Raw genomic sequence first — 27,506 nt, 5'->3', positions numbered from 1 at the left:
TGTAATTTTTGCAGTTTTTATACATGTGCCTACAACCCTAATTGCCGTTATTCATCATAATAATATCATCAATTTTAGATAAACACAATCATACACCAATCATGTGATCACCAACCCAAATATTCATATCATCAATACTATCATAGTAATCATCCGACTAGTACATGACTATCATTCTAATTCTAAGTCTCGTGAAAACAATTCTAGGCTTCAATACCATGGCAAATCATAGCAATACTAGCATACATAATGCCCTAGATTATCGGTTAACAGTATGATCAATTTTTAGTTTCAAGGCATTAGTTTATCATAACAACAACTATCCGATCATGCACCAAAGTTTCATATCATCAAACACAGTTTAATATTTAACACACAACCTTGAATATCAATGAATGTAAATCAACTCATTGATGGGCATACTAACCGAAAGATGGATGTTGCCAAACACAAGATACAAGCATCGTGGAGGAAGGAAACCTTCGAAAGAAGTAGGTAGCCGTTGAACAGGAAGGGAAGGGGTACTAGGGTTTTGCTAACTTCTGTGATTATGGTAAAATACCATCCCTAATTACCATTAGATATGTAACTACTCAACACCAGTGGGCCGGGCCTAGTTGGGCTCGAGAAGAGTGTGGGTCAAAACCAAGAGGTACATGGGTTATGGGGTGTGCGAGTGTAAGAGAGGTGTGCGACCAAGATTATAAAAACCCACCTACCCTTTTAACATATAACCAAAACACACACCCATCCAACACATTAGGCGCATCCAAGTAAATTCATTAATTCCAAATACGTACAAGCAATTACATCGTAAGGTAAAGGATGCAAAATTACGAGTTGTCACATCATCCCCAACTTGAAATAAATTTTGTCCCGAAATTTGATAAGCAGTCTCGGAAAGAGGAAGTGGTAGCTCAGGGTAACTACGGATTTTCCTCGGGTGCCACATCATCCCTAACTTGAAAGGGAATTTCGTCCCGAAATTCTCCAGTTGTATCAGGATTCAATTTAGCAGTTTTGAACAGTTGAGGATACTTAAGTTTCATCTGATTCTCATGTTCCCATGTGAACTCCGGTCCACGCCTTGAGTTCCAACGAATTCTCATGATTGGGATTCGACTGTTTTTACGGACCTTAACTTCCCGGTCCATAATTTCAATAGGTTCTTCAACAAACTGCAACTTATCGTCGATCTTCAGTTCTTGTAACGGTACTACAAGTGTTTCGTCGGACAAACACTTCTTTAGGTTTGAGACATGAAAGACATCGTGAACGTTACCTAGTTCATCAGGTAACTCAAGTTTGTACACCACTTTACCAATTCGTTCTAGAATTTTAAATGGCCCAACGTAGCGTGGATTAAGCTTGCCGCGCTTCCCAAAGCGAACCACACCCTTCCAGGGCGAAACCTTCAACATAGCACGATCACCTACGATGAATTCCAAGGGTTTCCTACGCTTATCAGCGTAGCTTTTCTGGTGATCACGCGCTGCCGCCATACGATTTCTGATCTGAACAATCTTCTTAGAAATTTCAATTACAAATTTTGGACCTGTGATTCGGCTGTCACCCACCTCAGCCCAACAAAGAGGAGATCGGCACTTCCATCCGTACAATGCCTTGAACGGTGCTGCTTGAATACTGGAATGTTAACTGTTGTTGTAGGAAAACTCTACCAAGGGCAGGTGTTTTACCCAACCTTTGCCAAAATTGATCACACATGCTCGTAGCATGTCTTCAAGTGTCTGGATGGTTCGCTCACTTTGACCATCCGTCTGAGGGTGATAAGCGGTGCTCATGTCAAGACGTGAGCCAAACGATTTTTGCATCACCTGCCACAAATCAGATATAAAACGCGGGTCACGGTCAGAGATGTTAGAAGTTGGCACCCCGTGTCTAGAACCCACTTCTTTTAGGTAAATACCAGCAAGCTGCGAAAACTTTTCGGTTTCCTTGATCGTAAGAAAGTGTGTTGATTTCGTGAGACGGTCAACAATCACCCAAATGGTATCGTTGCCGTTTTGGGTCTTAGGTAGGCTAGTGACGAAATCCATGGCAATCTGGTCCTATTTCCACATGGGTATTTCTGGTTGCTGAAGCTGACCAGATGGTTTTTGGTATTCCACCTTGACTTTCACACAAGTCAAGCATTTGCTCACGTACGTCGCTATGTAGGCCTTCATGCCCGGCCACCAATACAAGACTTTTAGGTCCGGATACATCTTATCAGAACCCGGATGAATAGAATATCGAGACTTATGTGCTTCGTCCATCACAAGCTCTCTGATGTTACCATAAAAAGGACCCCATATTCGCTCCATAAAATAGCAAATACCATCAAATTTCGTTAGGAGTTGTTTCTCCATGCCCCGCATAGCTTCAGCCTTAAGGTTCTCGTCTTTCAACGCTTCGGTTTAGGCAGAACGGATCTGGTCCAGAAGATTAGAGGGAATGGTGAGCTGCAGAATTCGAACATGTTTGGGTTTCATTTCCTTCTGACTGAGGGCATCGGCTACAACGTTGGCTTTGCCCGGATGATACTTGATTTCACAGTCGTAATCGTTTAGGAGTTCCACCCAGCGACGCTGTTGCATGTTCAACTCTTTCTAATCAAAGATATGCTGAAGGCTCCTGTGGTCGGTATAAATAATACATTTAGTACCGTACAAGTAGTGCCTCCAGATTTTTACTGCAAAGACCACGGCCCCCGACTCCAAATCGTGAGTTATGTAGTTCTTCTCGTGAATCTTCAACTGTCGAGAAGCATGAGCTATCACTTTCTCGCATTGCATCAACACGCAACCGAGACCCTGAATCGAAGCATTATAGTACACCACGAAATCATCGGTACCCTCAGGTAAGGATAAGATTGGTGCACTGTAGAGTTTTTGTTTTAGAAGTTGAAAGGCGTCTTCCTATTTTGTTCCCCAGAATATACAACACCTTTCTGTGTCAACACGGTAAGAGGCTGTGCGATCTTAGAAAATCCCTCGATGAATCTGCGATAATACCCCGCGAGACCAAGAAATTGTCGCACCTCCGAAGGATTCTTTGGTGCCGCCCAGTTTCCGATAGAATCGATTTTAGCGGGATCCACATGTATTCCCAACTCGTTAACTATGTGGCTAAGGAAGTGTACTTCTCGAATCCAGAAGTCGCACTTAGAGAATTTTGCGTAAAGTTGCTCTTTCCTCAGGAGCTCCAAGATAAGACACAAGTGCCATTCGTTGTCCTCCTTGCTCTTAGAGTAAATCAGAATGTCGTCGATACACACAATGACAAAATCGTCGAGATACGGTTTACACACACGGTTCATGGGATCCATGAATATCGCTGGTGCGTTAGTTAACCCGAATGGCATAACCATAAACTCATAATGGCCGTATCGCATCCGAAAGGCCGTTTTAGGAACATCCTCCTCCCGGACTGTCACACCCCGGCCGCGTATAACATGCAACCGCGGCGGAAACGCCGGGGAGTGTTGGGACAGAATTAATTGTTTCATAACCATGGAAATTAAAGTTACATTTTATTTATCAACAAGAGTGTTACATTGTTTCAAAACAAGAAATAAAGAGTTCACAACATATTTAAGCTAAGTCTATCTTCGTTTTATGTCTCTAAGGCACAGGTCCTCCCTAGTATCACAATCATCATCCTACACGACAGCTCCTGAAAACACATGTGAAAGTAGGTACGTCAGCATAAAAATGCCTGTGAGATACTTAGGTTTTGTGAAAATGGGATTCATGACTTGAGTTTAAAGAAAATGTTTAATAACAGTCAGTCATGAACCTTGTAATTTGTTTTGTTTTGTAAATCGTATGAAAAACGATAAGATCAGATGATATGTATAAATGAAGTGTAAGGTTAAATGAATAACCAAGTAAAATGAGTTTGTAAAAAATAATGTCTTGTGAAGAATATGTTATTTGTGTAAAACGTAGTATGTCTAAACTGAAATGATTTAGATAACGCTAAGATATGTAATATTACACAAGCATTTATATATAGAAAGTACCAGCGGCGTATCCACCATGTTTGTAACATATTACATACGCCACGTTACTCAAACCATTTACCCAAACCAACCACCATGTAAATTGTTCATGTATAAACCAATTGTCAAGTGTTATTGTGTAAACCATCTCGAAATGTCTATGTTCAATGTAAACCACCAAGGATGTATATCAATGTCAAAATGTTTATGTTTAATGTAGATCATGTAATGTGTACCCGAAATATATCTTGGATGGTAAGTCAGATGTATCAACTAAACCATATGTAAAATGCACAAAACAAGGTATTGAAGTAAAATATGGTTTAAATCAACGTTATGTTTTGTGGAACAATGCATGCTATACTGATACAAACATTTATGCGGTATTGTGAAAATGCATACATCCAAGCCTTGAGACTGTGGCGATAAACCCTTAAACAAATTAAAGGTTTATCTAAGTTATGTATATCGAATTCAGTCATTCCTTCCAATCCAAACAAACCCAGGATTTCAGGAACGGGAGTTGTTAATTCCTATGGTACCACTACCTACTAACGAACGGCGTAGCTAATGTTAATGAATGTATTGTTCCATGTTAAACAACCCAAATGTCATACCAAAATGAAGGCATGTGATGTCAACAATGGTACTAAGTATGCACACAATGGGCATAAATAGCATGAAATGTAATGTGAAACAATGTACTAAGTACGCACCCAATGGGCATACATAGCATAAAATGTAATGTAAAACAATGTACTAAGTACGCACACAATGGGCATACATAGCATGAAATGTAATGTAAAACAATGTACTAAGTACGCACACAATGGGCATACATAGCATGAAATGTAACGAAATCATGTACTATAATGTACTAACGAACATAGCCGGTATATTATGTGAAAACATGGAAAGCATGAAAGTAACAAGTAGGCACATGTGTTTCACCCCAAAACAGTTTAGAAAACAGTAAAAGATGGGGTTCAATGTACTCACCTGAGATTGCTTTGTAGTTCTTGTATAACAACCAAATAATGCTAGAGATCACGGATATCAAACGGCACCTAATAGGTAGCTATATTAATATACTGGACCAAAAATCGGGAGGATCGGATAGTATGCGGGTTCGTAAACCAAACGAGTATGGAGACTCGTGTAATATGGTTTAACAAAGCCTACATACTAAAATGAAACCTAACCTAAGTGCTTACGACCCATTACGACCCGTTTAGGTAGCTTATGCTACCTTAACGCGTCGTTCGCGTAGAATGCGTTTGGAATGCCTAACATTGTGACCATAAGGTATAACCTCGGAAGGTTATAGCTATGGTCACCTAATGTGTTTGGTCGGATCCTAATGATCGACCAAATGGGTCGGGTTCGAAAGTATAAGCGATGGTTTAGATCGCTTACCTTACGACCCTATATAAGCACTAAACTAAAAGTGACGAGCTAAGCATGTTAAAACATGCTTAACTAAGTTTAGAAAACAGGTTTGGAATCAAAACAAACGGTTTTGATACCCAAGAGTAGTTTGGTTACAAAATACGCAAGAATGCGCATTTTGGCCGAAACTACGACTCGTCACTGAGCCTTGATAACGTGGAAATCAGTAGGTATAGTCACTACGAACTATAACCATCGTGATCACGCTCACGTTATGAAGTTCCAACGAACTTCGTGTTGACCATAGGCTGGTCAACGTAGAAAGTCAAACAAAACTTTGACTTCCGCACTAGAAAGCGATTAAAAGAACGAAAAAACACTTACGAAGGGTCCCCGAAAGCTAAACTTGATCCAGGAGCTCAGGTATGAAGCAATAGCATCAACTTAGAGTTCTTTGATCAGTTTTGTGGGTTTTAACACAAATGGGGGGGGGTATTTATAGGAAAAGCAAAACCGTTAGGATCGTTTCTTGAATATCGTGCCATGATCTCGATCGTACACTTGTCAAGATGTTGTGGTAGCTTATTATGACCTTAACCCCAAAGATGGTGAAGGGGCATTGCCCTTTGGAGTGATTGAAAGGCCAAATTTAGCCAAAAAACGAGTTTCTGCATCTGCAGGGCTCACGCGGCCCGCATCAGCAAACAGACAAAACCCAGGCGGGCCGCCTGGCCATGTCTGATCAGCACAAGTTTTCAGAAATGACAGTTTTAGTCCCTGTTGCATATTTAAGCCATTTCCGACACTTCTAAGGCCCGTAAAGCCAACTTTAAGGCCCTAAAATGATGCCTAAACATTGTGGACATGAAACATGCTCAAAAATATGTCGGGTGTTGGTTCGTTTGGCCGTACGATCGCGATGTTCGCTTAATTACGACGGAATGCGCATAAGCGCGAAAAACGATCTAAAATGCGTGACGAATGGATTTTTCTCATGCCATACACTAAGGCATAATATAAGGATGCTTACATAAATTTTTGGATGTCCGGATGTATTCAGAACGTAAGTTATGCGCGAAAGTGCAAACTTATGCACTTTTTGACACTTATAGCCCCTGAATGATCCAAAAGTTTGTTTTAGCATACCAAACCCCTCAAAGCCTATTTCTAAGCTATGTAAAGGATATTTATGGTATGTTTAGCTTATGGACATGTTCCGGAATGTTTGTTACAGTTCAAATTGGCATACTTTCGCAGTTTGTCAAGTTTAGTCCCTGTAAGCGAATTAACTTGTTTTTGCCATACCAAAGCCTTCAAAACTTATTTCTAAGTTATGTAAAGGTTATTTAAGGTATGTTGAGTATATGTTGATGTTCCGGAGTATTTGTCGCATTAAACTGAGTACGTTTTCGCACCAGTTTGCGTATAATTCTCTAGAAAGCGATGTAGAGTTTGAAATTGAACAAAAGTCAAAACATGAAAAATGTAAAACACAACCAAAACAAACATTGGGATCAAATAACATTGTTTTATTGATAATTGAACTATTCATAATGATTTCGAGCACAAATGTTACACGGACTCTCATCTGATGATAGCTCGACCTTAAGTCTATTTTCGAATAGAAGCTTGACCCTTGCAGCTGGTCAAACCGATCGTGTTGGTGCATACATCTGTCGACTTCGTCTTGTATCGAGTCTTGTACTAGATTGTTAGATCAGGGCACGTTGTTCGAGAAAATGGAAGATTTTAGTGTGAATTAGAGGTGATTTCGCTTGAGACATGTGATTCCGCTTGAATGTGACATGTACCATTTCAAGCGAAATCAGATTTGTTAATTCCGCTTGAAATGGCATGTGCCACCTTCAAGCGAAATCAGAACTCTATATATAGCAGTTCAAGCGAGATCATATGTAACAGTTAATGATTTGGATACCGAAGTGCTGCCGGTTTTTCCAATGATTGTAATCAGTGTTATATTAATCAGAAAGAAGTTTAAAATGATTTGCAAGCTGTTTCGAAGTCTATTTCTCCGTTTCCGCCTTTGAAATAGATTAAAACTCCTCTGAACGACGCGTTTGGGTCACAAACCGATCCTACAAGTGGTATCAGAGCTCAGGAGGAGGAGTTCTTACCGATTCAGCTCAAAATTTCTGTTTTCTACACCTTCCTTTCAAAATCAACAAGTTTTTACGGTTAAAATCGGCTAATTTTCTCACATATTGTGCAAAACTGTGTTTTAACAAACCCTTGAGAGTTTCAGAACAAAATTCGGATTATAAGTGATAAAAATGGACTAAAAAGGTAATTCCGCTTGGACGAACACATCCTGATTCCGCTTCAAGTTGTTATTCCGCTTAAAATTTCAAGCAAAATCTGTTATTCCACTCCAAATTGACTGATTCCGCTTGAAATAGCCTTATTTCGCTTCAATGGGCTATTTCGCTTGAATAGTTTCAAACGAAATCAGTGATTCTGCTTCAAACTGGTATTCCGCTTGAAGACATTATTTCGCTTGAGTTGGTATTCAGCTTGAAGAGGGTATTCCGCTTGAACTGGTTATTCCGTTTGAAAGCCTTATTTCGTTTGAACTTGATTCTGTTTGAAAAGTTTTGTGTTTGAAATCTTGATAACTGAATCATGAGTGAAGAATTTTACAATGCGTTTGCCAATCCCCGACTACTCCGGCTTCCATTGCTCAAAACATGAATTTGGAAAATGAAACTGGAACATTGCAAAAACCTCCGAAGCTAATGAGCATTGAGGAGTATTACGGATGGAAAGATAGGTTTGAAAACTGGGTTCAAGCTAACCATCTGAGATCATGGGAGTGTATTTTCAAGAAGTATGTTCTACCACGTACTGATCTGCAAGTTGAAAAAACAATCTCTGGGTTTACTGATCAAGAACGAGACATGTACAAAGCTGAAAAGATGATGATTAGTCTACTTCAGCAAGCTATTAAAGAAGACATCTTTGTATTGCTTCAACATGACAAAACATCAAAATCAATTTGGGATGCTCTTAGAATCAAATTTGAGGGAAGTGAGAAAATGATTAAGAGTAAAAAGGCGCTACTTAAGAAAGAATTTGATCTTTTCACCAGCTTGCCAGGAGAAGATACAAAGAAATTGATTGAAAGATATTGTCACTTAGTACGATCTATGTCAATGCTAAGCATAACTAAAGATCAAGAGGAATGGGTCAACAAGTTAGCTGACGCTTTACCTCAGAAAGAGTGGGGTACATATTTGATAATCTTGAAAAACACCGGAGAATATGATGGTTTGACGATCTCTCAGTTCATTGAGAAGATTGAGGGTCAAGATCTTGAACAGCAAAAGATTGCGAGAATGAATAATCCGAGTGGTCAAGAAGACGTGAAAATGTATTAGAAAGGCAGTGTTCAAGAGGTTGAAAGAAGTCCAAAGACTCAAACTGCGTTTAGTGCTGGAAATTCATCTGAAAATGTTGATCAAGGTTCAAACAACAGTAGTGGATTTTCTTCATACCCAAATGTGAATCCAAAGAGCTCAACTTCGAGTTTCCATTCTCAAAGCGCAAAAACTGGAAATGGTTGTGTAAAACAATGCAACATTGCATTGAATCTTCCAGAAGGTCAAAGTTTTTCTGAAGAAATTGCAAAAGATCACATGTTTTTACTTGCAACTGTGCTACAATCCTATGAAGGTTTAGTTGCAGGGAGAATAACGCTGAAGAAATGGAGCTCATGGACATCAAATGGTGTTTAGCTAGTGTCCTGAGAAGAGCTGAAAAGTTCAAGATGATTACTAGAAGAAATGATTTTCTCGATGCACATGTTTCTACTTTAGGTTTTGATAAATCTAAAGTTACGTGTTTTCAATGCAGGGAGAAAGGTCATTTCAAGAGGGAATGCAAGAATAGAGAAGCAGGTGAAGCAAAGAATCCGTTTGGAAAAGATGACTACTATCGGAAAGCCATATATCAACAAGTCGGTCAACAACAACAACAAGAACCACAAGTGGCTCATGGTAGAAAAGTAATAAAAGATTCTTCAAAGAGGGCATGTTTGGTAAATCAAGAAAATTTCAGTTGGGATAAATACATTTCATCCGACAACAAAGCATGCCTAATCAATCAAGATACCAGAAGGTTTTAGCTGGGATATGTTTGTAGATAAGAATGCAGAGTTCAAAGCTTTCATTGCTAAAATTGTGAAAGAACTAGATATGTTTACCGAGTGGATGAAAGCTATTGGTGTTAGTGTGAAGAATGAAGAAGAAAAGTCTGTTTCATCAGATGAAAGCTCACTAAATTCAGATGAAAGTTCAGAAAAAACAACTGTTTTTGATCAGACACCATCTGTTCTAGTTCTTCAGATGATAATTCTGACAAGTCAATTGAGTTTGATCAATCACCAACTGATGACAATGATGATGATGAAGAGAAAGACATATTAATGTTGCAAAAACTCATCTATCTCCTGAAAGTTTTTAATTTTATTTTGCAGATCGCTTGGAGAAGCTTAAGGAGAGACGAGCTGCAAAAGAACAAAAGAAAATGAAGTCTGAAAGTGTTGCTCAAAAAGATGAGACTGTTCAAAATGAAGAAGTTAAAGTTATTGCTGAAGAGATTGTTGAAACTGAGAAGGTGATTGAAAGTGAAAGTGAAAAAGTTGTTGAAGCTGAGAAAATCAGTGAAGCAGAAAAGATTGTGGAAGTCATCAAGCCTTGCTTAAAGTGTTTAGAATCTTGCAAGGAATGTGCAGCAAAAGATGAAAAGCTGGCTGAGTTTGAGAAGATTAAGGAACAATTACTGTTCAATCTCAATTACATGAAGGAATCTTATGATGTATTGAATAGAACAGTAACTGGTCTTTAAAAGACGAATTCTGAAAGAGAAAAGGCATTAACCATGATGAATGCTGTGATGATGACAAAACAAAAAGCTATAAATCATTATATTGAAGAATGTGCCAAGCTGAAACAAGAGTTGGAGACTGAGAAAATTGAGAATGAGAGAATCAGACGTTTATTACTGAGTTATTCTAGTTCTGATTATCTTATTGATCGAATTTATCCAACTGTTGCAGGTTTTGAAGCATTTCAGGATGAGAAGCCAAAGAAGAAGGATACTGGTAAGGAACCGATTGTTAGCTATAACAAGTGTCCGCCTCCGATCTGGGAAGGTTATTCTCCCAGAAAACCAAATGAGGAGCAAGTCCAAAAGGCGGTCAATATAAAACTAAAATCCGAAACAACTGATGGTTTACCAGAAAACGTTGACTTCACTTTCACATCGTCTGACACTGATCATGAGTCTTAGTTAATAAAAAGGGTGGTCGATTAGGTGTTGGATACGGATGAGGAGTCTGAGTCAAAGTCTGAGTCCGGAGGTTCAAGTTCGTCAGTCAACAGTCCAAAATCGTCGTTTAAAAGGGTTTATAGTAAAGAATTTTTGCTATCAAAATTAATTTGAATGAGGAAACATTTGAAGTTGCATACACTTTGAATGATTCTGACAAATTATATTCTGATAAAGAATTTCCAATAAGAAGTGTTAGAATTGAAATGATTAAAAAGGTTTTCAAAATGACAGAAATTAATATTTCTGAAATAAAATATTTAAATCTTACTGAAAAATCTAAAAAATACACTTCAAGAGTTCAACAGCGATTAAACAAGAAAAAGGGTTACAATTCTGGTTCTGGTTTTCAAAAGAAATCAAACCATAATGGTAATTTCAAAAAGAAAGGTCCTGGTTTTATTTCATCTGAAAATTATAAAAATGAGAAAATTCTAAACCAAAAACAGAATTTGTTTCAGGAGGAAGTGCTGAAGAAGAACAGAAGAAACCTTTTTGAAAACAATCAAACCAGGAGTTTCTTGCTGAAAGAAAAGGAACTGGAGTTTTTCATCAAAAGGAGACTAGAACCTGTTACAAGTGCAATGAAGTTAGTCACATTGCATGGAATTGTTCTCAAGCTACTAAGACAAAACAGGGAATCTCTAAAAAACTTAAAGAAAAAGTTGTTGATGTTGAACCACCAACTGAAAAGTTCAAAAATTTTGAAAATTCAACTTATGAAGTTGGTGAATGTTCAAAGAAAATTTTTTACAAAAAGAGAGCCAAAGACAACCAAATGTGGGTTGTTAAGATGTTTGATGAAAAATCAGGCAATGATTCTGGTTCCACAAAGCCAGAAGAGCCACAAGTTGAGATTAAAAAGGAAAACTCAGTGCCTCCAACGGATGATGCAAATTTTCCACCATTGAGGACTGAAAATTTTAAGTCAAAAGTTGGAAAAGTTGAGATCTCAAATCAATTCTATTCAGAGAAAAAAGAATTTGATGTCGAGAAAGCATTTAATGGAAATATTAAAAAGATTTTTGGGAAAATGATTGATGGAAAAGTAAAAGGGGTAAAAGATTTTTATGAATCAAAGAAGGTAACTTACACCCCGAGTGTAGATGAGGAAGTTACATCCAAGTTTGGTGAAGTTTGGATGTCAGTGTTTCATTTGTAAAAACCTGACTTGCCGGAGATCCCAAGTTTGTAATCGCGGATCAGGAATCGGCATCATTCTTGTCAAAATAGATTTTGTGATAGATTTTATAATTGTTCAAATTTTACAGGTTGTGACTATGCCAGAACTCCCAGGTTGGTAAGTGAGGAGTAGGTATCGGCATATTTCTTGAGAAATTCACGTAAAGTGATTTCGTCTTACAAGTGGTACAGAGGTTTGATTGTGCATATTTGCAAGTGGTAAATCAGGAACATTAACTTGTACTTGATTTCCTACAAGTGGTTAAAGATGAACAATGTGATGAGTTTACCCCTAACCTACAAAGTGGTTTTTATAAAATCAACACAACTTATTTTCCGGAAAAACCATTTTGATTAAAACAAACTTGAGTGTTTTGAAATCTAAATGGGAAAATAGTTTGTTGAAAGGGGGAGTTCTGATTGTTTATGCCAAGAGGATGGTGATTTGAAGCGATTCGATATCAGTTGTCACATTGTTTGTATAGTTTGTTTTCAAATTTCTTTAAATGTGTTTGCATTTTAGAGGGAGTAAAAATTTCAGAAAATTTCAGAAAATCCAAAAACATTAGAAAATTTGAAAAAGTCAAAAACATGATAAAATTCAAAATTGAGTTTTTGTTGTATAAAAGTGGAAATGATACTACATCAGTGGACTATCACAACACGCTAAAGAATTGGAAAGTTAAAAATGTGATAAACAATCTCACTGCGGATATGCCAGTAGGTTTTTGCACATTTAGTAGATTGTGACGAGATATAAACCTAAATTTCAAACTTGCTTATATCGTGGGGAACAATTCTTGGATATATGGGTAACCCCTGAAATCTTGTTTGAAAGGTCCCTCTTTCTGAGATACTAGGTCTTTATACTAAGTGATATCTGGGGTATTATCCCAGGACTTCTGCTGAATGGAAATTCTGACCTAGTCCCCGTATAATACTTTCTGCAAATGCTTGAAATATAGCGTCGCCCTCAGTACAAAAAATGATGAAACATTGAAAAATGCTAATCATGTGTTGTTGAAGAAAAGATCCTCTAAAGGGGACACACCAAAAGTCGAACCGTCATCTCTCTGCTGAACGGAAGTTCTGACCTGAGCTCTCACGGTTTCGCATCTAACCCCTTACAGATATCATCTAGGTATACTCACCTGTGAGACTGAATATTGGGATCTGGATACAGGAGTATATTCAAGTAGTGGGACACGTGAATAAGTTTAAGTGCTTAAGACATTAATCTCGTATCTCGAAACAGTTGAACTTTGTGTGAAAATTTAAGAGGATCAATATACTGACAATCTAAGTGAATTGTTTAGAACTTAAAATGAAATGAAGCTTAACGGTGTTGGGGTGATTTGTCTCATAAACTGATATGATCCTCTTACACAAACTCACAAAAATATTGTCTGTAAATATTTCTTTACTGCATTTCATTTCTTCTATTACAAAAATTCCAAAAAGATTTTCAGTGTGTTTTAGCATAATTTTTGAAAAATTAAGATAAAAAAATTTCGACAACTGATGTTGAAAAGCTGATTTTCAAAATTCCAAGTGCTAGACATGATGAGCATGTGGTGAGGGGGAGTCTGTGTTTAAATAAGAAAAGTTTTTGAAATAAAAACAATTTTCCTGCAAGTGGTTCATCAGAGACTAAATGATAGATCATTTTGAGATTTGCTCTACAAGTGGTAAGCAGAGTGTAAATTTATTAAATTGGAAAATTAATTGTGAGGTAGAGAATGTTCAGGTCTCTGTAATAGAGAACCAGGTTATGATACTGGAGCTGATGATGCTGATGAACTTAAGGAATCAAGAGATCTGATCAAGAAAATTAGAAAGCTTGAGAGCAAGATCATGATCCTGATTCTATGAAAGCCTGATTACAATTCCAGTACATCGAAAGGGGAAGTCTGTAGACATCCGAGAGAAGGATTAGTTCGAAGGGGGCATGTTGGTGCTAACAGATAGAGTGAAGCCCAAAGTCTGATAAAGATTGAAGATGAGAAGACTCGACACGAGACTCGTCAACATCTGAGGGGGAGTCTGTTGGTGCATACATCTGTCGACTTCGTCTTGTATTGAGTCTTGTACTAGATTGTTAGATCAGGGCACGTTGTTCGAGAAAATAGAAGATTTTAGTGTGAATTAGAGGTGATTTCGCTTGAGACATGTGAATCCACTTGAATGTGACATGTACCATTTCAAGCGAAATCAGATTTGTTAATTCTGCTTGAAATGGCATCTTCCACCTTCAAGCGAAATCAGAACTCTATATATAGCAGTTCAAGCGAGATCATATGTAACAGTTAATGATTTGGATACCGAAGTGCTGCCGGTTTTTCCAGTGATTGTAATCAGTGTTATATTAATCAGAAAGAAGTTTAAAGTGATTTGCAAGCTGTTTCGAAGTCTATTTCTCTGTTTCCGCCTTTGAAATAGATTAAAAATCCTTTGAACGACTCGTTTGGTCATAAACCGATCCTACAGATCGTCAATGCGTGGTAGAGGATAACGGTTCTTGACTATCATCTTGTTGGGTACTCGGTAATCAATACACATGCGAAAAGACTCGTCTTTCTTCCTCACGAATAGGACTGAGGCTCCCCAATGAGAAGAACTAGGTCGGATAAAGCCTCTATCCAACAGTTCTTGGAGTTGATTAGACAGTTCTTGAAACTCCCTTGGTGCAAGATGATAAGGAGCGTGATGCGTGTCGAGTGTGATAGGTTTTTTTGTATGTTTTAAGCCCTTTTTAACACTTTAGTCAAGTTTTAAATTTATAAAACACGATATTTAACTAACACTAAACACACATATGGGCAAGTGCACCCATCGTGAGCGTAGTATAGCGTTGGTAAGATACCGAGGTCGTCCAAGGACACAAGAGCTTTTAGTATCGGTTTATCCTCAACGTCTAATCAAATCAAATTTTTAGAAAAAGGTTTAAACATGAAAATAAAAACTAAAAATGCTGAAAAAAAAATAAAAATAAAAACAGATAGACAAGATGAATCACTTGGATCCGACTCGCCTTTAGTGTAACCTTTGATTATTTCCGCACTTTTGCACTTTTAAAGAGATTATCTTAGTTATAGTAGTAGGCCCCTCTTTTGAAGGTGACGTTACCCTCAACCTAATAGTTTGAGTCAGCAATGATACAATCCTAAAAGGTTGAATTATTGAAAGATAATTAATTAAGTTATTAATGCATAATATGGTAGGCCCCTCTTTTGAAGGTGACGTTACCCTCGGCTAAGTAGTTTGAGTCAGCAGGGATACAATCCTAAGTAGCCGGGTTAATGTATTAATAGTAATTTACATATGAGGGGATCAAGAAATTCGCACCCCCGCCATCCAATACCAGTGGGTATTGAAGGAGGTCCTACAAAGCTTGACCCAGTTCCTTGCAGGATCTATACACTGAACAAGACAAGAACCTTACCGAACCATTCCCTTAACCCCCGACCAGGTAGCCAACATATCTCTATATAGACCGTAGAGATATGAATGTTGTAAATCTTTTATTTTATATAGACAGTAAAATAATGCCAAGACACCACGGACAAATGATAAGGAAGTTTCACCTTCAACATAAGAAACTAGTTATTAAAGTCATTAATACATAACCAAATAAAAGGTGCGAAAAGATTAAAAATAAAAAGTATTACACGAAATGCTTGTCTTCACCAAGTGATGTAAGAGACTTAGGCAAACATGGCCTTTGATTGTCAAGAACTCTTACTATCAATCTTGGATCACGAGACTACTACACACACTCTATGATGGATGATGGATGATGGTGGTTGATGTGGGTTGTGATGGTGGTGGTGGGTGGGTGAAGTGTGAGAGAGGTGGTTTGCCAAGGGATGCCTTTGAAGTAAACCAAGCACCTCTATTTATAGCCTGCACAGGAGCCCGGACACGGCCCCGTGTCCACCAACTTTCTCTTTCTTCATTAATTGCAGTTTGTCTGCATTAGTTGACCACGCCCCCATGTCCGCTGGGCACGGCCCCGTGTGCAGAAGTGTATCTGTACTATCAAGATTTGCTTGGATTCTGCGAATCTTAGTGTTGACCACGGCCCCGTGTCCGCTGGGAACGCCCCCGTGTTGGGAAATAGAAGCTTCTACAACTTGGGCATGCTCTCGTGTTCAATGAACACGGGGCGTGTTCAGCCTTCAGATGTCTTGTTTTTGCTTGGGAAGATGCTGTCGAGGGGTCGGGCATGCCACGGTTATTCCTTTTCTTGTATTATTGTTAGATTTGGCTGCAGTTTTGCTTCTTTTGTTCATTTATGCTCATTTAACCGTGAAAATACAAAAGGAAGACAAAAGCACACTTTTTCCAACATTAGTACTAAAAAGGGTTAGTTTTATGCCACCTTTGACGTGATTTATTTGTTTCATTTTACACACATCAGAGCGCGAGCGATCGGGGCTGCTCCTGGCGTAAGATCAATCTGGAATTCCACCTGACGATGTGGAGGTAATCCTGGAAGTTCTTCGGGAAACACATCTGGAAAATCACGAACGACCGGTAAATCCTCAATCCTTTTCTCCTCAGGCTGTGTATCAGTAACGAGGGCTAAAATAGCTGGATATCCCTTCCGTAAGCACTTTTGGGCTTTCATGATTGAAATGATGCCAACCATTGCACCACTTCAATGACCTTGAACAGACAGCTGTTCTCCACTAGGGAGAGGAATGTGTACGATTTTCTCTTTGCAGAGATATTCTGCTTGGTGCTTAGACAACCAATCCATACCAGCAACTACGTCAAAGCTACCAAGAGTAACAGGGAGAAGGTCAATGTCGAACACTTGACCCACCAAATCAAGTTTGCAACCAAAATGAACGTGTGAGGCTTCAATTAACTTGCCATCAGCCAATTCTACAACATGTTTGGTTTTGAGGGGTGTCGGGGCTAACCCTAACTGTCGACTGAACCCCAAAGACACATAACTACAATCGGCACCAGAGTCGAATAATACAGAAGCGAAAAGGTTGTTCACAGAAAACGTACCAGTCACGGCATTGCCATCGTTCCTAGCATCACCAGCACCAATCGTAAACACTCTTCCACGTGCACCATTACAACTATTATTTCCGTTGTTGTTGTTCCCAGCATTGTTGTTATTATTGTTCCCCGCGTTGTAGTTATTCTGTCGATTGTTATTCCCGTTGTTATTGGCATTCTTATTCAACTGAGGGCAATCCCTCCTGATATGGCCCTCGTCCCCACACTGAAAACATCCCTTCCGGTTACCTTGGTTTTGTTGGGGTGGTTGCCTTTGCTGTGGTTGCGGTTGTTGTTGCTGTTGCTTTAGAAACAGGGTCCTACAATCCTTTGCCATATGCCCCACTTTATCACACCTATGGTAGACTCGGATACACGGTCCATGGTGATGATAGTTGCACTTGTTACACTTTGGCTGCCTTCCCACGTAGGAACCTTGGTTCGGGTTGCTGCTCTGGTTTTGATTAACAGAAGACGACTGGCTGAAACTACGACTATTGCTGTTGTCTCGTTTCTTTTGTGATTGGTTTGCGCAGGACACCTTGTCCGTATCGTTCAATTTACGCTTGTTATTAGTGGTGGGAGTCGTAGCAGTTGTAGCACTACGAGGTGGTAGTGAACCATGCTCAACTTCCTGTTCGGTGATCTTGTGAGCTAAACGGATGATTCGGGGCAAATTATCAAGATTGGCCGCATTAACTAAGCCATTGACTTGTGGCGCTAGGCCGTTGATGTACAACTCGAGCTGCTAGGAGTAAAGAATGTTTGGTATATAACAAACCAGTCTGCTGAGCTGCTAAGGCTTCAGCCACATGAGTATTGATTAAATTAGTCAGTTCCGCCTGGGACATAACAATGTTGCCACGTCAACCGCCGTGGCCACCACCACGTCCACCATTGCGTCCACCGCGTCCGCTCATGATTCTATAAAAGAAGAGTAAAAAAGGTTAAGGATTGCGATCGAGTAGAATTCAATCATCGATATGAATTCTATGGATTACAGAATTCTCCCATTATGTCGAATAATGGAGCAGGACACCCTTCCACACTTGTTAAGCTTTACTGGGACTCGCATGCACCCCTCATTATTATTATGTATGCACCCATAATGATAATGCAGTTTGCATGTTTATCTCAGCTCCTCTTAACTCGCGCAAAAAGGTTCCCTGGATTCAAGTAACAAAACGAATGATATCACAAAATTCAGGGTCACAGAAGTCTAGAGGTACAATCAAAACGTCATAGCATAATCAAACAACACATGTAATAACATCGTAATTCCAAGTATGCAACCATATGCAATATGATAAATAGGTGTACACTAGGTATGTAATGCATAAAGTAAACAAAAGACAAACCTTGCAATCTGGAGCTGAGCGACATGGTCGTTTTCAGTACTGTTCAGTTATAGTCTGGTTCTATAAAAACATTTTAAAACCTAGTTCACTATAACCAGTGGCTCTGATACCAAACTTTCACACCCCCAAAATACCACATGCGGAAACCCCCACGAGGCGTGTAATGTACCAGGATCTAGCCACCAATCACATTGAACTAATAGTTAAGTAATCAATAAAATTCCCATTAAAGTAAACCGTGCAATTCAACATGTTTAATTTAAAACATGATCATGTTCAGCGGAAGCATAATTTAATTGTTCAAGTATTTCAAAAACCATAATATTCAATAATACAATGTTCAAAGTTACTCCAAGCATCACGACCCATGACAACTCCAGCATCCCAGAATGCAAGTCCCATGACGCGTATCTAACGACCTACAAGCATGCAGCCAAGTGTATCAGTGCAAAGCTGGCGAGTTCACAGTTTTGTAAAAACGTTTAATTGTCAAGTGTTTAGTTTAAAAGCATGTTGATAATAACTTGAGTACCGCAAGATGGCGTCAGTTTCTTTGCCCTTCCCCAATGCCTATCAACATTGGTCGAGTGGTTAAGGTCATTAGTTCACGCCCGTCCTCCCCGGTACGGTGTGAGGGTGCCAAACCTAATAGCGCTATCAACTAAAACCTTGTTGCCTCCCCGGTAACAGTTCGCCAAAAGGTGATAGATTTGAGTGTCTTATCCAACATCGAATTTAAACCCAATAGACCCAGTATTCCTACCCGGAATATTAACCAGTTGTCCCTCCCTAGGACACATGCTTGAAAAAGAGCAGTGAACTCACCTTAGATTGCTCGGTTGGTTATTTACTTGTTTCAATGGTTGGTCAACCATGTCCTATTATGGTTACCAATAACAGTTAGGAATTTATCTAAGTGTTTCACGTATTTAACAGATTGTACAAACAAGTATCATCACGTAGCACATAACAGACCATTCAGCCAACTCACAAATTCACATCAGCAAACACATTTCCAGTCGCACACTGAAATGTGCGACCCAGTAAGTTACAAGTTGGGCCCAGTCGAGACCACATGGTCTCGACTCACAACCCCCAAGATCTCAAGTCGCAACTGAAGGTCTCGGGTGATAACTGCACTAGTCGAAACCCCACTGGTCTCGACTCGCAACCAGTTGGTCTCGAGTCTTCTCGTTTTGTGGAGTCTGGTTTCGAGTCGGAACCTCGAGATTGTGATTCACAACCTCTGTCGATACCCCTTAAAATGTAACTGATTCCCCCTATTAACACACCTTTATTTCCGTAACAACAGTTATCAACTTTGGCATGTTCCAATCAGATCAAACAATGAAATTTTTGCAGTTTTCATACATGTGCCTACAACCCTAATTGCCGTTATTCATCATAATAATATCATCAATTTTACATAAACGCAATCATACACCAATCATGTGATCACCAACCCAAATATTCATATCATCAATACTATCATAGCAATCATCCGACTAGTACATGACTATCATTCTAAATCCAAGTCCCGTGAAAACAATTCTAGGCTTCAATACCATGGTGAATCATAGCAATACTAGCATACATAATGCCCTAGGTTATCAGTTAACAGTATGATCAATTTTTAGTTTCAAGGCATTAGTTTATCATAACAACAACTATCCGATCATGCACCAAAGCTTCATATAATCAAACACAGTTTAATACTTAACACATAACCTCAAATATCATTGAATGTAAATCAACTCAGTGATGGGCATACTAACCGAGAGATAGATGTAGGTAAACACAAGATACAATCTTCGTGGGGGAAGGAAAGCTTCGAAAGAAGTAGGTAGCCATCGAACAGGAAGGGAAGGGGTACTAGGGTTTTGCTAACTTCTGTGATTATGGTAAAATGCCATCCCTAATTACCATTAGATATGTAACCACTCAACACTAGTGGGACGGGCCCAGTTGGGCTCGAGAAGAGTGTGGGTCGAAACCGAGAGGTACATGGGTTACGGGGTGTGCGAGTGTAAAAGGGGTTTGTGACCAAGATTATAAAAGCCCACCTACCCTTTTAACATATAACCAAAACACACATCCATTCAACACATTAGGCACATCCAAGTAAATTCATTCATTCCAAATACGTACACGCAATTACAACGTAAGGCAAATCATGCAAAATTACGAGTTGTCACATTGATTACTAGGGGCATTTTAGTCATAGTGCAATAGTGCATGTTGAGGTTATGTTCATTTCGAGTTCAGTTTTGTCTACAGAACAATGAGTTATGGATTTTTGTTATTTCACAGTTCAAGTTGAACTCGAAATGAACAAATTATATTTTGGCTATTAATTAGTTAAATTGGCAAATTTTGATCCAATAGGTCATTTCGATTTATTTTTTACTTTAAAGAATACAATTATCTCTCTAGAAAACTGTGACGGCACCCCTACGTGGTTTATTTACATGAGTCTCACGAGTATATATTATTGTATTAAGATTATGAATTTAGAATTTCCAAAAAAATTATAAAAGTAACATGTTATACTTAAAAAATTAATGTGATTAATAAGTAATAAAATAAAACAGCCCGTGGGTAACCACGTGTGATAACTTAGTATATATTATATATCTTTTTGATGCTTATATTTTTATATTATATGCATTACTAGTACAATAGTACAATTCTTTCACATGTTGCGGTGGAATTATATATATATATATATATATATATATATATATATATATATATATATATATATAAGGGCGGGTTAGATAGAAAACCCTAAAAATTTGGGAAAACCCTAGAAAACTCAACCTCCCGACTTTTTTTTTTTTTGAAAAAAATAACAGATGTAATATACATGTTTTTAAGAGTTTTGAGCTAAAAAAAATCAAAAAACGCTGAGTGGTTTTTTTTTAAAAAAAATAAACAAGTTTCAGCACTTTTTGTCTAACACATGTTAGTGATGAAAGTTGCTGAAACTTGTTTATTTTTTTTTTAAAACATCCACTCGGCGCTTTTTTGGTTTTTTTTGGCTCAAAACTCTTAAAAATATGTATACTACATGTGTTATTTTTTTCAAAAAATAAAAAAGTCGGGAGGTTGGGTTTTCTAGGGTTTTCTCAAATTTTTAGGGTTTTCTATCTAGCATTATCCTCTCTCTCTCTATATATATATATATATATATATATATATATATATATAAGGAAAACGTTACCTATCATGACGTGATGGGAATTTACAAAGAAAGAATGTCATGATGTTATGGGAATTTGGTCGGCACTGGATTAGTATATTCTTCATCGTTGTCAATCTTCTATACTTTGCATGTTTAGTCGCATCTAGATAGTTACTAGTTCTAAACAGAGACATTGACGTTATTTACGTCACTTCTAGTGGATCAAATAGATCTAAGGAAGATAGCATTGTTGATATATTTAATTTGATCACGCTCTTGAAAATGAGATACCGAGAACCATAAACAATAAACAAACTGATGGTTCGCAATCAAACCTTCCTGTGAGTTAAACTGGAGAATAAGATGTTATGTTCCTGTGAGCTATTTATATAAAAAGTGTAAAATAATATAAACGTAAGTATTGAAATTAATGGCAGAAAATCATGATAATTATTTGCATGGATCTCAAAATTCTTTAGGCAATGCTTTTAAGATTCATCCTCCTCGATAAAAGTTTTAAGAATGTGCTTATAGAATTGGATTAGCTAAAATGATGAAGAATGAATGATTTTGAGTTGTTTTATAACTCATGATAGAGTTACAGTTATTATTTATTATTAGGAGTCGGTTATGAAAAGAATTGGATGTAGAATTGGATTAGCGAAATTGTTTCAAGTCCCCAAATGATGGGTTATTATTATCGGTCGGTTATGAACAACTCTTCATTCAATCGATCTGCTTATAACTCTTTGAATTCCATTTATTATTTTTAACTTGAAGACTTCTAATTAACTCTATTCGTCATTTTTAATTTTGAATTACTTCTCTTTGAATTCCATTTAATATTTTTAATTTGAAGACTTCTAATTTGCCACTATTTCATTATTCATTAAACTATTTTATTATCTATACTATGTTGATATAAAAAGACTATCTCGCCCCTTACAAATTTAGTTTAGTTATTGTACCATATGCATAAAATGTTTTAATTACTTAAATTTGATGGGAATCCCTGGGTTGAAAACGAGTTTTTATCATTTTACTTTCATAAAATTGATATTAAAATGGCCAATATAGCCATCTTCCCCATATTACCATATTATCACCCAGCCAATCTCATAGTCAGATTTTGCTTTAGGTTTAAAATAAATTACATAAAACATTATATCAAAACATGCAGCATTACGAATTGCTTTTTATAAGTTTTCTATTTAATGTCTTGAAAGTAATTGTAGAACTAAATGTCATTAGTTTTCATAGATAACTCTTAATTCTTGAGTTTCTTTAGATTAAATAGGGTGCAAAAAAGATAATTATACCCCTCAAACATAATTATACGCATTGTGTGTTGTATATCAAGCATTTCTACTTGTACGTCTTAATTTTTAAGAAGACCCTCAGGAAACGCTTTATAATATATAAGTATAGATAACACTTTATACTTAAAAAAAATATATATATATATATAATTAATAAGTAATAAAATAAAATAACCCGTGTGTAACCATGGGTGATAACCTAGTATATATTATATATATTTGATGGTTACATTTTTATGTTATATATATTACTAGTTCAATTCTTTCACATATTGCGGTGGAATTTGATATATATATATATATAGGTAGAGGTTCCTGTAAAAAGGGTTTTTTTTTGTGAGAAAGGTAAGAAAGAATCTACACCATTAGATATTTGATCTAACGGTTGAGATCATAATGGCAAAATTGTAAATAATGTTTACTATTAAACATATTAATTTTCTAAATTAAGTGTATACATGTAAATTTAACATTTTTAAATTAAGAAACTAACATTAATGCACATGCAACTTCTCTCCGTCTTTTACATGTCAACAACTTTTTATATGTAACTTCTTTTTTTTTTAAAAAAATTTCACCATAATAAGGAACGTTTTTTTATCTTTAATATGAGTAACATATTGCTATACTTATATAGAGAAAAAAATATGTTTCGGTCAGATGTTTAGTCCATGATGTTTTGTCTATGTTCATATAGTGGTGTTTTAATTGTATTGTGATTCAAAGCGTGGTGTTTTAAACACATACTGGAATGCAGGTGTAAAACACTATACGATGAACATGCGAAAACATGTACTGGAATGTTGGTTTAAAATACCATGGTGTTTTAACATATGAAATCTGGAACATCTACTAGCATGTAGATGTAAAACACCATGCGTGCAGGTTTAAAACACGATGTACAATAACCATACTATGAACATTATATTAAGAACACATTCTGGAAATGGAGGTAGTGCCTTTAATAGTGTTATATACTTATTGAATGGTGTTATATACTTATTGAATGGTGTTATATAATTATTGAATGGTGTTATATATGTGCTGAATGGTGATTTTGCAGTGTTATTCGTAGTGTTTTTATAAAGATTTTTAAAATGGTGTTATATACTTATTGAATGGTGTTATATACTTATTGAATAGTGTTATATAATTATTGACTGGTGTTATATACGTGTTGAATGGTGGTTGCAGTGTTATTCGTAGCGTTTTTATAGAGATCTCTTAAAAATAATCATGTTCATATAAATAAGGTGGCGGTTATGGAAGGTTTTGAATTAATTAAATCAATGATAAAATTACTTGTTTACCCTTTTGAATTAATTTAGATTGAGGACACATGTCATCTCCACAATATTTCTCACACTTCTCACACTTTTAACCTTTTTTACAATAACCTTACCCTATATATATATATATATATATATATATATATATATATATATATATAGTGGAGGATTTAAATAAGAAGAAAAAATTTTTAAGAATAAAAAGAATAAGTTTTAAACCAATAGAAATGTTCCATTTACTTCATTTAATATGTGTATTTAATGTTATTGAAAATGACATATAGGTAAATTTATAATTGTAATTAATTAGCTAACTAATTAAACTTGTAATTCACTTTTAAATATACTCTTTCAAAATCAAAAATTTTATGGTGAAGGACAATTTTCGACATGTGTAAGGATAAATTTCAGTATGTGTAGGATAAATTTTGAAATGTCTAGGATAAATTTCGATGTGTGTATGGTAAATTCCGGTAAGTGTAAGATATATATAGGTTAAATTTGAAATGTGTAGGATAAAAAGTTTCTGTTTTATTAATGAGAGATAACATAATTAATGAGAGAAGTTATAAACTACATGATGTTTTATCATTATACTCTTTCTTCTTTTTTTTATCACATTAAATTTCTTCTCAAATGAACATTACCTTACATCTAAATTCATTATTACACGTATATGAACTTGTAATCACAAAATATATATAATATATGGTAAAACTACTCTCAAATAATACCAAATAAATGAATAAAATTGATTGGTTGTTATTAATTCTCGAAATAATTAAATATTTTAGAGTTCTAAATAATCAAAACCCTATATATACACCTATATATTACCATTAAATCTGCACACGAAATCAACCACATGGAGATCTTCACTATCTTCCCTTCATGGCTTCTTACAACAACACTAGTTTTCTTCATGTTCTGCATGTTTCTATACACTCTAAGATCAAATAAATCATCCATAACAACCCCCAAGCTTCCCCCAAACCCTCCAAAGCTTCCAATAATTGGAAACTTGCACAAACTAATAGGTAAATCTCGTCACGAAGCCCTTTGGCAACTCTCCAAAGAATATGGTCCAGTTATGCTATTTTATATAGGCTCAAAACCATACCTTATCATCTCTTCTCCTGCCATGGCCAAACAAGTCTTGAAAACACAAGATCATATATTTTGTTCCCGTCCATTGTCCAAAGGCGCGAAGCGGCTAACTTACAACTACTTGGACATCGGATTCTCCCCTCAAAGCGATCACCGAAGGGAGATGCGCAAGATTTTGGTGTCTGAGTTCCTTGGTCCCAAAAGAGCTCGATTGTTTAATCATGTGTTGGTGTCCGAGATTGAAACCATGGTTCGTTTAATAGGGTCACATCCACCAAACGTTGCAGTAAACCTAAACAAGTTGTTTTTAGCAACGGTCAAAGGGGTGGTGTGCAAGGTGGCGTTTGGTAACAACTATAGACAACAACCAATTAAGGGCCCGTCATGGGAAGTGTTGGTTTATGAAGCCCTGGAAATGTTGGGTGGATGGCTCGGGGATTCTTTTCCATGGGCGGGCCGATTTATAGATTATGTTAGTGGATGGAACGATAAGCTCGAGACATGCTTTACTAATCTTGATGCATACATCGAGTCGATCATCGATGATCATAAGAGTCAAATTGCAGAAGTAACTGATGAAGAAAAGGATTTTGTGCATGCTTTACTTGAGTTGTCTTCCGAAGATAATACTTCTGGCCATCGGTTGACCAAAGAAGATGTCAAAGCGCTTATAATGGTAAATAATACACTTTTAAGTTTTTAAAATGGATAGGCTAATTGCATATATTAAAGTGATTTATATATTTGTGTTGAGTTGGATCTTTAGCAACCAACTTATTTTAGGTAAGAAAAAAATGTCGAAATCCCAACAAATCACTTCAAGTAATTATCTAAAAAGGTGAACACGGTAAGTGTGATTTTTTTTTTTCTGGACAATAAACAGGACTTAATGAGCGAATGGTGTCGGTCAAAAATAGACATTGATAATTAGATACGGATCGATTACATTGAATAAATTTTCCGAATACATATTATTTAAAAATAAGTGGGTTAAACAATGTACATAACATGTTACTAATGAAATATACTGGCAGGACGTACTCACTGCCGGAGTTGATACGACTCTTGTGACGTTGGTGTGGGTAATGTCTGAGATCGCCAGAAGTGTTAGAGTGAAGCAAAAGTTGCAAACTGAAATCCGAAACCACACAGGACGAACACCCAAAGTAGATGTATTGGACATTGCAAAAATGACATACTTGAAAATGGTGGTAAAAGAAACATTAAGACTACACGCTCCTGCGCCATTATTAATCCCACATGAATGCATGAGCCATTGTCAAATTGGCGGTTATGACGTCTTACCTGGGACGAGTGCTTTAATCAACGCGTGGGGAATAGGAAGAGATCCAAGCACTTGGGGAGAGAATGCGGCTGAGTTCTATCCAGAAAGGTTTGAAAAGTTTGAGGTTGATTTTGAGATGGTCCCGTTTGGCGGTGGACGAAGATCGTGTCCAGCCAAGAACATGGCTCCTGCAACTGTTGAGTTTGTGATAGCAAACCTTCTTTACTGGTTTGATTGGGAAGTTCCTGATGGAGTTAAAAGTGAAGATTTGAATATGCAAGAAGAGGGTATCTTAGTTCTCCGTAAGAAAGTACCACTTCGCCTTGTGCCCACAAAGTATAATTGGGATGATTAGTAAGTAATCAGCTTTTTTTATGTATAAAATTAAGTGTTAGAACAAGAAATCCATATATTCAATGTTTTATTTGGCAGATGGAACTGTAAGCTAGAGAAATGTTTTAGTAATCTTAATGCTTATACATAAATGATGTCGACCAACATCATAATCATAACATTGCAGAAGTGATGATGACAAAGATTTTGTTCATAATTTAATTAACTTATCTTCTATGGAGAATGATTCTATCTATGAAATTAAAGAAGACATGATAGCACTTACGCGCCGGTAAAAGAATATGATCTTTCATATTTTGACTACAAGATTTGCTCTATTCAAAGAACTTTTAGCTCTAACCTCAGACAATAACATAAATGGCTAAACTCATATTAACTTAAGTACTAGCCGATATATGTCTTCGTTAATCCAGTTTTCTTTCACAAAATTATGTAAACATACACTATGTTGGTCCTCTGTTCAATCCCACACACCCTTACTGCGATCCTTGCAAATTTTCATTTTTACAATGCAAACAAGACACACAATTAAGACAGGTAACTAAAAGAAATTGGGCTAAAATGAGAACAAAACATATCAGATTCCTTCGTGGCTCATGCTAAGGTTTCCAAACTATCTGCGCACCTGCTTAATCCTTTACTTTAACATTTATTTTCTCCACCCCGGAACTTAA

General features: G+C 36.9%; 2 protein-coding genes across 2 annotated transcripts; one reads left to right on the top strand and one right to left on the bottom strand.

Moving 5' to 3' along the window:
- Positions 1–16,580: 16,580 nt before the first annotated feature.
- On the bottom strand, positions 16,581–17,273 carry LOC110882035 (myb-like protein W). Its single transcript, XM_022130138.1, has 2 exons — positions 16,911–17,273; positions 16,581–16,853 (listed from the first exon to the last, which is right to left on the bottom strand). The coding sequence occupies exons 1-2, from the start codon at positions 17,271–17,273 to the stop codon at positions 16,581–16,583; spliced, it is 636 nt and encodes a 211-aa protein (XP_021985830.1).
- A 7,665-nt stretch (positions 17,274–24,938) lies between these two features.
- Positions 24,939–27,038, top strand: LOC110885300 (parthenolide synthase). Its single transcript, XM_022132977.2, has 2 exons — positions 24,939–25,869; positions 26,228–27,038. Exons 1-2 carry the CDS (start codon positions 24,952–24,954, stop codon positions 26,831–26,833), a joined length of 1,524 nt encoding a protein of 507 aa, XP_021988669.1. The 5' UTR covers positions 24,939–24,951; the 3' UTR covers positions 26,834–27,038.
- The last annotated feature ends 468 nt before the right edge of the window (positions 27,039–27,506 follow it).

The sequence above is a fragment of the Helianthus annuus genome, chromosome 7 (genome assembly GCF_002127325.2).
Source record: "Helianthus annuus cultivar XRQ/B chromosome 7, HanXRQr2.0-SUNRISE, whole genome shotgun sequence".
In the NCBI taxonomy this organism is placed as follows: domain Eukaryota; kingdom Viridiplantae; phylum Streptophyta; class Magnoliopsida; order Asterales; family Asteraceae; genus Helianthus; species Helianthus annuus.
This window is presented reverse-complemented; position numbering and strand designations above follow the sequence as displayed.

What these genes read in the sequence shown, in the direction of transcription:
- LOC110885300 (XM_022132977.2), top strand. Translation starts at nt 24,952, where the DNA reads ATGGAGATCTTCACTATCTTCCCTTCATGGCTTCTTACAACAACACTA. An exon ending in ATGTCAAAGCGCTTATAATG is followed by an intron (nt 25,870 to 26,227) that starts GTAAATAATACA and finishes ATATACTGGCAG; the next exon opens with GACGTACTCACTGCCGGAGT.
- LOC110882035 (XM_022130138.1), bottom strand. Translation starts at nt 17,273, where the DNA reads ATGGCAAAGGATTGTAGGACCCTGTTTCTAAAGCAACAGCAACAACAA. An exon ending in TGAACAACCTTTTCGCTTCT is followed by an intron (nt 16,854 to 16,910) that starts GTATTATTCGAC and finishes TTCAGTCGACAG; the next exon opens with TTAGGGTTAGCCCCGACACC.